Here is an 11,340-nt window from a genome sequence, read left to right on the forward strand (position 1 = left end):
TCTGTCTCATCACGCACGCAGTTTCAATCAGTCAATCGGGAATAGGAAACACAAAGTCCAGTGTAGGGGGGTTACTTTGATCAAGCCGGTCAGCTCAGGTGTGTTCCTGTTTCCTGCAAGTGCTCGGCTCTCCTTTCACTTTCATTTCTGCTGTTTCACCGCCCGTCTGTCCCACCCTTGTGCCTGCGGAGCAGTGACATTAGTAACACCTAACGATTTGACAGATCACAACGTAAGACGGACAGCAAGCGAGTCCTGACAGAGTTGTACAGAAATGAAGGTAATCCTGTCGAGTTACTCAGCAGTGACGGGTCGGACGGGCTGACTCGGAGGGACGGCACACATCATAAAGACGGGCGTGTCGACATTTCACAAAGGCAGTGAAGTTAGAGTCATCTTTAGTTCTTCAAGGTGAGCACAAACATGTCTGAGTGTTCGTTCACGAGTAGAGCAGGTACACCTGCCCTGTCTTTGGATCAGTGTACCTGTGCGGTGTGTCAGGATGTCCTGAAGGAGCCCGTCAGCCTCCCATGTGGACACAACTACTGCATGGAGTGTATTAATAACTACTGGGATGCAGAAAGGAACTACATGTGTCCTCAGTGTAGAAGAATATTTAACTCGAGGCCAGAGCTTAACAGAAACACCGTATTAACAAATGTTATAGAGAAACTAAGGAAACAGCGAGACCGTCAAGCTTTATCTCAGAATTACGCCGGACCAGACGATGTGCCCTGTGATGTTTGTCAAGGGAGAAAAAGGAAAGCTTCAAAGACCTGCATGACCTGCTTGATCTCCTACTGTGAGCCTCACCTGAAGCCCCACAATGAGTGTCCTGCCTTCAAGAAACACAAAATTGAGGCACTGAACAGAAACCTGGAAGAGAAGCTTTGTGCCAAACATCACAAAGTGCTGGAGATCTTCTGCAAGACAGAGGAGAGCTGTGTGTGTGCTCTGTGCGCGGCCACTGAGCACAAGAGTCACGACACGGTGACACTGGCTATGGAGAGAGCTAAGAGACAGGTAAGGTGACGTTTAGGAATGGGGGGGAGTGGTGGCACTTGAGTAAAGGCGATGGGGTCATGGACTGCACTGAGGTGTCCATCTGGAATTGAAACGAATGAAATGTCTCTGCTGTGTCCTCCTCCTTTCTGAAGCACATCTGGTGCTGTCCTGAGTGTCTGTGTCAGAGTCTCAGGCCGGTCACTTAGAGAAGGTCCTCCAATACAAAAGACTAGTTCCTTCTCCCAAATTGTAATTTGTACAATTTATTTTTCTGGAAACAGACATCCTATTACTTCACTTTCAATGATGTTCTCAAGGCCCAGGCCAGTACCACCTGGGAAACACAAGGATGACCCTCAGATGGCACTTTGGTGTTTTTAATACGGAGGACATATCAGTGACCATGAATGAAGAAGTTCAATAAGTAAAGAGCAAGACCTTCTTTAACACGGGGCTATTTAAAACATGTTAACCACACAATGGGGGTCTTTAGTTCACAAAAGGAAGTCTTAAAAAATCTTCAAAAATAAAAATAAAATGGACTTTAACCGTCAAACCCCTGGTAAAATGATGCCTGGTGTATTGACAGGAGCGCTCGGTGATCGGTGGGCCAGCAGTCTGCAGTGGGTTATGCGTTATGTTTTATCCAGGGTGTCATCCCTTTTTGTCTTTTTTTGTTCATTTTAAAGTATGTAGGTAAGTCAATCACTATCTGCACTTTGATGATCATTTTGTTTGGTTTGGATGAACAGAAGTGGAAACCTGGAGAGTCTGTGGTCACAGTGCGTGGCAAAAAGATAAAATGACGGCCGTAAGAGCCAATCATAGAAAGCTAATCCTTTAAGCTAAACTCATATTAATATTTGCTAATTTGAATAGAATATCATTTTCTTTCATAGCTGTAGATTATGGTATAGCCTTTCACCCCCTGTAAGTTAATGTGAAATAGAACTTTCTTGGCTATATCTTTAATACAGAGTGTTAATTAAGCCTGTTTGGAATTAAATCTCATTTAATTCATCATCAAATTATATAAATGAAAACAATAATACCACCCTGATCCCTTCGGCAATTTTACATTTAACATATAAACACAATAAACACACAGCAAAGTCCATGGAAACCCAAACCGGATGAAATGAGAAGTGGTGCAATCAAGTCCAGCGATCTGTATGATGGAAGGGAATGGAAAACACAGTCCTACCGGTAGTTACTGAAAGTATGACGACAGATGGATGGCTCAGGAGCGCTCCTTCTTCTGGGAAAGCCAATGAATCCACACACAGTCCTTAGTAGACAGGTAGACAGACGATCCAGACCCCAACAAACAATACAATCCAGGACACAATGATGATAAAAGCTAAAATGGCAGAATTATCGGCAAGCAGTCCAGCAGATATAAATAACGCACCAAACAAACAAACAAACAAACAAAACAAAACAAAACAAAACAAAACAAAACAAAACAAAACACAAACAAACAAACAAAACAAAACAAAACAAAACAAAACAAAACACAAACTTCCTTTCTTTGACACCTGCCCTCCTTTTAAACCCCTCTGGCCACCTTTGACCCCAACAGCCCCTGCAAGGACTGCTGGGAGATGCAGTTCTAGCTATTAGTAGTATTGCTACACGCGTGTCATCAGTACATGTGCACGTGTTCGACGGACGGACGAGCGTTTATGCCTCACAAGTTAAGTTAATGTGAAATAGAACTTTCTTGGCTATATCTTTAATACAGAGTGTTAATTAAGCCTGTTTGGAATTAAATCTCATTGCTAGTATGGACTGAAAGATCCATTTGCAGCACATAAATGGGATAAGCGTACAGTTATCTGACCGTTTAGAAAGGGTTCGACTGTATGAGCGAAGTGAAAGAATGAAACAAGATATAGAAGCTCTAAACAGAACTTTTCTTAAACAAGAACTTTTTTTCTTCCATCCATCTATTAGCCAACCCGCTATATCCTAACTATAGGGTCATGGGGGGGTCTGACTTTTTTTCTTTGGTTTATTAATTTGTTCTCTATTTTTGTGTGAACTGTTTTACTTTGAATTTTAATAAAGCTTTTAAACACACACATATATATATATATATATATATATATATATATATATATATATATACACCCTTAAAACAGAGAAACATTTTGTATAAATTATGGATTAGTTGACTGTTTCTAATTGAGCCTCTGAGAGGTCAGTTCAACTTGTATATTTTGCATTTAGTATTTTCATCTTTAAAATATCACATTGTTGCTCTTGTTGGAAAAACAGACCCTTTGGCTGCAATTTAAATGACCGCAAAGACGCACGCATGCTTGTCCACGTGCCTGCATCTTACTCTTGAATGTGCTGGAAGTGCAAACAATGCTGAACAAACATCAGTCACAAGTCACATACACCACCTTGACAAAATATTTAATAAATGAAAATGTCTCTTTGAAGAAATTAAAATATATATATCAGCATAATATATAGTACCTGAAAATAATACAAAGAGTACTCGACACGTGTTTCACCCTTAATTGAGGCTCAACAGGTGTAGGCATTCCCCTTGCAGGGATCGAAACTCCTACATAAGCACCTGAGGTGAATCCTCTGACGTCGCACCACAGCGGCTGCTTTGTTTACTTGCCAGGGTGTAGATTGTGGTGGGTCACCAGTCAGCAGACGTCCGCCACGCCCTCTTAGTTGTGAGAAGCAGATCATATAGACAGTGCCGGCCAAACCACAAGCAGGTCACCACCAAATATCAGATTGGGATCAGACCTGTGCATATACAGTAAAACCTCAGTTATCTGTCACTCGATTAACTGTCAGGCCCAAAAAAAACCCAAAACATTGTGCACACCGGCGCCTTCCTGTTACTCTACTACTACGTGAGCGCCGCACATTGGATCAACTCTCCCTTGTACTAGTGTTTTGTGTTCTTCACCAGCATCACGTGTCTTACCACATTTTGAGATCACAGTGTCAGTTACGTACCTTTAGTTTAAACAGTGTTTCGTAGCTTGTCTCTTTTGTTCTAATTAATCTACTATCGTATGCGTGTGGTGTTGGAAATGTCACAAGAAGAACTAATTATTAAAAGTAAAAAACAGCAAAAGTGTTTTAAGTATTGCTTCAATTTACAGAGTAGGAAGAACAACAGCGACTGATATAAAGCGTGATACTGACAAAGTTGAAAAATGGGTCAGTTAGCGTTAATGTTCTTCTGTATTGTAATTTTCTTTATTAAAGTCTGTTATAATGTTTTGTTAATATATTATGACATACAGGCAGCTTGTGATGTGCTGTCGGGGAGCAGAAAGGGTGGAATGACTGCTGTCTAAGTGATGGCACTGGCTGAAGGGCTTCTGCTCTGTAGAGTGGTGGCTCTGAGGCTCGGGATCTGCTGGTTCGAATCCCGTAAATGCCAATAGGGACTCTGCTCTGTTGGGCCCTTAACCTGCAATTACTGAGCGCTTTGAGTAGTGAGAAAAGTGCTATAGAAATGCAAAGAATTACAGTGAGATGCAAAAGTTTGGTCAACCTTGTTAATAGTCATTATTTTTCTGTATAAATCGTTGGTTCTTACGAGAAAAAATGTCAGTTAAATCTATCATATAGGAGACACACAGAGTGAGATTTGAGAAGTGAAATGAAGTTTATTGGATTTACAGAAAGTGTGTAATAATTGTTCAAAGAAAATCAGGCAGGTGCATAAATTTGGGCACCACAAAAAAGAAATGAAATCAATATTTAGTAGATTCGCCTTTTGCAGAAATTCCAGCCTCTAAACGCTTCCTGTAGGTTCCAATGAGAGTCTGGATGGTGGTTGAAGGTATTTTGGACCATTCCTCTTTACAAAACATCTCGAGTTCATTCAGGTTTGATGGCTTCCGAGCATGGACAGCTCTCTTTAACTCACACCACAGATTTTCAGTTCTATTCAGGTCTGAGGACTGAGATGGCCATTCCAGAACGTTGGACTTGTTCCTCTGCATGAATGCCTTAGTGGATTTTGAGCAGTGTTTCGGGTCGTTGTCTTGTTGAAAGATCCAGCCCCGGCGCAGCTTCAGCTTTGTCACTGATTCCTGGACATTGGTCTCCAGAATCTGCTGATACTGAGTGGAATCCATGCGTCCCTCAACTTTGACAAGATTCCCAGTCCCTGCACTGGCCACACAGCCCCACAGCATGATGAACCACCACCATATTTGACTGTAGGTAGCACGTGTTTTTCTTGGAATGCTGTGTTCTTTTTCCTCCATGCATAAAGCCCCTTGTCCAAAATGAAGCTGGCTTGTCCAAATGTGCTTGAGCAGACCTCAAGTGGCTCTGTTTGTGCTTCCTCTTCATCACTCTTGCATACAGCATCTCCTTGTGTAAAGTGCGCCGAATGGTTGAACGATGCCCAGTGACTCCATCTGCTGCAAGATGATGTTGTAGGTCTTTGGTGCTGCTCTGTGGGTTGACTCTGACTGTTCTCACCATTCGTCACTTCTGTCTATCCGAAATCTTTCTTGGTCTGCCACTTCGAGCCTTAACTTGAACTGAGCCAGTGGTCTTCCATTTCCTCAATATGTTCCTAACTGTGGAAACAGACAGCTTCAATCTCGTGGACAGCTTTCTGTATCCTTCCCCTAAACCATGATGGTGAACAATCTTTGTCTTCAGGTCATTTGAGTTGTTTTGTGACCCCCATGTTGCTACTCTTCAGAGAAAATGAAAGGAGGAGGGAAACTTACAATTGACCCCCTTAAATACTCGGATTCGCCTGTGTATGTAGGTCAGGGGTCACTGAGCTTACCAAGCCAATTGGAGTTCCAATAATTAGTTGTAAAAGTTCTGGATTCAATAAAATGACAACGGTGCCCAAATTTATACACCTGCCTGATTTTCTTTGAACAATTATTGCACACTTTCTGTAAATCCAATAAACTTCATTTCACTTCTCAAATATCACTGTGTTTGTCTCCTAATGATATATTTAACTGACATTTTTTATCGTAACAACCAATGATTTATACAGGAAAATAATGACTATTAACAAGGTTGGCCAAACTTTTGCCTCCCACTGTATTATTATTATTAAGGGGAGGACACGCCTCTTAGGAGATGAGTGACAGGAGAAGTTAGGAGGAAAAGGAAGGTGCGGCGGAAGGAAGTGTTGAGTAGGGAGTCAGGAAACAATAAGCAGAAGTGTTAGCAGTAAAGAGAAAGAAAGAAAGAAAGAAAGTGAGTGGCAGGAGATAAACTGGTAGGGAAAGCTTTCTTTTATTGTTTTGGTGGTGTGCTTTGTAACCCAGACAAGACAGGGCACTGATTGTTACAGAACAAAGACTCCAAGTAAAATGAAGGAAACACCAGGACCCTGAGTTGTATTTGTTTATTACGCTGATTGTTACAATATTATATGAATTAATTCATTTTGTTAATACTATCTGTGGTGGGTTGGTGCCCTGCCCAGGACTGGTTCCTGCTTTGCGCCCTGTGTTGGCTGGGATTGGCTCCAGCAGACCCCCATGACCCCGTGTTTGGATTCAGCGGGTTGGAAAATGGATGGATGGATGTTAATACTATATCATATTTTGTTCTAGAGTTTTGTTTTGTAAATGAATACAATGTTGTTCTGTTATCCGTCTTTTCTTTTATCCGTCAAGGCCTTGGTCCCAATCCCTGATGGATAATCGAGGCTTTACTGTATATATTTGCTGGTTCTTTTAGCATTTTGTTTTACTTTGGGTTTGCTCAGTGAACATACAGTGATAAACTGTATTTAGAATTCAAATCTGTATGAAAGACTTTAAGCAAATGTTTGGAAAATCTAGTGTGGACGGACAACATTTAAAATGAAGATGGTGTTTTCTGATGTAGCTGTGTTGGTGTACACTGAGCCCTAGTGGTGGATTTCATACATCCTTTGTGCCTTTTCCACCTCTATGAGGTACTGTGACATTACCAAAATCTGTAGGATGTTCATGCATATGGTCAACAAGTCGTGCACACCCATGGCTTAGCTTAAATTTTTATTGTTTTTTTCCACTTTTTTCCAATTCATTTTCTGTAAAATAAGTAATAAAGCCTTTCTCATTTCTGCCAATTTCCAAATGTCAGACATTCCCCAGTACTCATCCAGATTATGAATTTAACCCATCTTCATCTAAAACCTAAATGCATCATCGCTCAGTGGGACCCACACTCCGATTGTCCATTTGTCCTTTCTGTCTTTCTTTCTCATCGACTGCAATCCTCCCTCTGGTCCTGTCCCACATTCTGCTCCAAGGTGCCCAGCTGTGGCTCCTCTCACCTTCTTCATTCTCCTTCTGTCCGTTTGGTTTCTATGAATCCCTGCTGAATTCCAGTTTCTGCTCCTCCTCAGACATCTCTCCTTCACTTTGTCTCCACACAGAGTGACCTGGATAACAAAATAGATGATTTGAAAAAGAAAATTGAAGACAAACAGGAGAAACTGGAGGAGATGAAGGAGAAGCTGATGCGGATTCAGGTGAGTTAGTTGTACGTTTCACTCAGATGCCACAAAGCAAATGATCCAGAGATACAGGTTAAATTAGGGCAATGAGAAAAAAACAAAATTAAAACAGTAACAACAACACACACACACATACTGTATGTTTAAATAAATTTGCCTCTAGCATACTAAAAGGTTAAAAATAAAATTTTAGAATATACAACTAAACCTTAGAATGCCTGGGAACTGCCAAGACAAGCTGGGGTCTGTAGTTGGGGACCTGGAGCCCTGGGCTGAGCTGCTTGGCCTGCTCCCATTGTGAGATGAGATGATTAAAACTAGAACTTTAAACATAACATATTGGTATATTAGGTCAAAGGTGATATTCTTATTATTTTTCTTTTCCTAAATAATTTTAAATAAATTGACAGCACTTTTCCATTGATATTTCAGTTCTCCTGTCTGCTGGTCTGGCAGCTGTATTATCGTGGGATGAGTAGAACTCGCCAAGTTTGTTATTGCATCGGTTTGCTTTTGAACCCTAAACTTCACACACACGCAGGCACTGATTATGAGTGATGCTTGTCCAGCCCGTCACTGTTCAGTACTCCACTACGATGTGACCGACACTCAGATGGCCCCAGATATAACTGTGACCTAAAGGGAGACACACCTTGATCCCTAAGAATAACCAAGTCACAATGGGTTAAAGCCATGTGCCAGCCGTTTACCATGAGGTTTACTATCTAAGGGAAGCCCCCTCATCCTATAGAGTCCTGTAAGGAAGTTTGGTAAAGTGAGGTCCACAGCCGATTGGCATTTTAAACAAATGATCACTGCATACGTGTCTTCTTGTGGGGGTGGTGTGGTGAGCGGTTCCCATGTGCGATACGGGAGTGGATGGCCCTGCACTTAGTGCACAAGTGTAGGATCGTCCGCTACCCTAATTGATGCCAGGAGTTGCTATTGACACAGCTATGCCACGTCATCAGCTTTAAAAGAGAAGCACGAGTGCAAGAGGGGGGAATCGAGAAAGAACAGAAGTTAAAGAGAGAAGAAGGCAGGAGGTGGAAGGAGCCGGTGTGGGAGTGAGTCAGATGAAGAGAGAAGGCTCGATGGAGAGAAGCAGGCAGCTGGGAAGTGAGCCCCATAGCCTTGGGGCAGCAGGGACCCAGACCTGAGGAAGGTCAGCCGCATCTGCTTTGAGGGTGACTCCTCTACTGCAAGGCCTGCATGCGATAAGCAGAGGAGCCACCAGTTAGGAGATCAAGGCAATGGGTTTTAAAAAACAATGGTTTCCTGTCAGTTGCTTTTAACCACATTTTATTGGATTTTTCTGTTTGATTTTAACCTCCTTCAACACTTTGTTTTTATGGATTATTTATTTATTTATTGAACACTTTTTGAACATTATTTGGACTTTTTACACCATCCCCTTGCTTCATGTGTGTTTTGTACTTATCTGCCAAGCTCAACTCGGCTACGTTATTGATGGTGTTGGGTGCAAGATGATCCCATTAATAAAGAGTGAGCAAGGAGCCGACCCGCACCATCACAGGAAGATATTGGCGATCTCCCCACACTAGGTGCCCTTATATTTCCTTTATTACTTCAATCACACTACATATTAAACAAACTATACAATACTTAAAGGAAAGTAATACGTGTTAAGGTAGAATAATAGAAGTATAAGAAAACAGAGCAAAGTCTGGATGTATATATCGTCAGGAAACTTACTAAAAAGTAACGTCAATGTCAAAAGAGGCTGTGGTTCTAGGGAGCCTTTAGATTTAGCAGTTGGGCTGATGAAGGGGTTGCATTCTTCAACCTCCTAATAATATGGTGTCTCCTTCTCTGACAGATCTGTTTTTGACTTTGCTCTCTGGTTATTTAGTCAAAAATCCACCTAAAACTCCGGACCTCTTGATATTACAGACATGTGAGTGGCTACCTCCATTGACGTATGTATGTTTATTCATAGCAAAATTAAGTGCAATTCAACATGTTAACTGCATTGTAATGTGATGCATATACATACAGTGCATTTCATTTTGGCACATTTTATCGTGTCATAATTAAAAAAACATATCACCCAAATTATCGATTGCTTTTCACTACAGCACACAACTTTTGTGTCAGTTTATAATGCAATACAGAAACGCATACAGTACAGTACGGCCATCCATATCTGCAGATATATACAACCATCTATATGAGAATGTCGGTGTACGGGCACCCTGGATGATTAGCTACATCATGGGACATTAGCTATTGAGTGTGTTGTAAGGATGTTACTGTAGCGCAGGGGTGCCCAACACGATCGACCGGTAGATCTCAAAGGTAGTGCAGGTAGATCGCGTTGCATTCAAAATACATTTTTTTTAAACGTTAGTCTATCATATATCCTCCCTATGGCGTTTGCCACTTGATTGACGTACAGGGCGGCCAGTCTGAGATCTCTTCTCTTTTAACACACTGGTCATCCCACTCGCACGATCAAACTCGCGAGTTACTGCAAAACTACGGCTATGATCTAGTTAGCCTTCCCATTTATATCGACTAAAGAAGGGATTTAAAAAAAAATTGTTTGGGGAGGGTATGGGCTGGAGGTGGAACTGGAAAAGGATTTTTTTTCTCTCACAATGTCACAATTGAAGTGCGTTTGTCTGATCTGTCGATCTGTCATTGCTATTCCAAAGAAGGAAAATGTGGAAAGGCAGTTTGGAACTGTTCGTAAAAACGACGAAACTGCCTTCCTTCCGAAAAGCAATCTGAGAAAGAGAAAGGAGAGGGAACTAAAATCGCAGTTAATTGGACGGCCGCCATTTTTCACTTGGCTGAATTCAAAAGCTCCTTGAATGCGTTATTCGGCTCTAATTATTTATGCGAGTCAACCCTAATCCACACGAAGATTATTAAATCCAAATACTGTAGTGACCATAAATGTATGGAATTATTATTATTATTGTGCCATAAAGGTTATTCAGTTATGCAAGGTATGACAACATACATTCAAGTATACTCAGTGTATATATATATATAAAGCATTTTTAATGTAGCTAGATCATTTCGACCTGGTCATTTTAAAAGTAGCTCACAAGCCGGTGGACAGTCTTCTCCTATTGCTGCTTCTCTACCCTTTCCAGAAACCAGTTGACATGAAAGAGAATGAAATCACCATCTCCATCTCCAGCTTCCACCTGCTCAATGACACGGCGGATCCCCTGCCTTGTCAGCTGCCCATTCGCCACCTTTAGCTCTGGACGAACAGACTTGTGATTGGAACGCCTCTTCCTTCACATGCCCACCTCTTGACGGTCACTTGATTGCATTAAGTTTTGGTGTGATTAATGTGTGTTGTTGAATCAAAACTCAATGCACTCAGTGAAAAATGCAGCACATTTGCTTTGTTTTTAATTTTGACATGTGATCTGTGGACAGGAATTAAAATGTAAAATGCTTTTGCATTGCATTTTAAACTGACATGAAATCTGTATGCCGTAGTGAAAAGCAATCAAGCATTTGGTTGGTTTAATTATGAAAAAATAAAACTGTTCTAAAGTGAAATGCACCATGAGCATATGTATCGTATTGCAATGCATTTTACTTGGGCACAGATGATATTCTATCCTGGTGATGGATGGCTCTGCCTAAAACCTCTCATCCTCGTACTTTACCTGTGCAATCACCAATTCCTTTACTATTAAGTTGTAAATCGTCTAATTGTTTAAACTGAGAGTACCACAAATGAATTAAATTATTAGAAAACTATTGGTCACAGGAAGGGAAGATTGCAAATGTAGTTAGATAAACTGCCTTCAAATGTCCTATAAATTGGCTTTATAAATTGTCATTTGTAATTCATTGCAGTTTGT

At 41.1% G+C, this 11,340-nt stretch overlaps 1 protein-coding gene across 1 annotated transcript; it reads left to right on the forward strand.

The window, feature by feature from the left end:
• Positions 1 to 165: 165 nt before the first annotated feature.
• LOC120520530 (E3 ubiquitin/ISG15 ligase TRIM25-like) lies at positions 166 to 9,405 on the forward strand. Its single transcript, XM_039742827.1, has 3 exons — positions 166 to 1,023; positions 7,406 to 7,501; positions 9,327 to 9,405. The coding sequence occupies exons 1-3, from the start codon at positions 424 to 426 to the stop codon at positions 9,336 to 9,338; spliced, it is 708 nt and encodes a 235-aa protein (XP_039598761.1). The 5' UTR covers positions 166 to 423; the 3' UTR covers positions 9,339 to 9,405.
• Positions 9,406 to 11,340: the final 1,935 nt, after the last annotated feature.

Source organism: Polypterus senegalus, unplaced genomic scaffold, assembly GCF_016835505.1.
Source record: "Polypterus senegalus isolate Bchr_013 unplaced genomic scaffold, ASM1683550v1 scaffold_3776, whole genome shotgun sequence".
NCBI classification, from domain to species: domain Eukaryota; kingdom Metazoa; phylum Chordata; class Cladistia; order Polypteriformes; family Polypteridae; genus Polypterus; species Polypterus senegalus.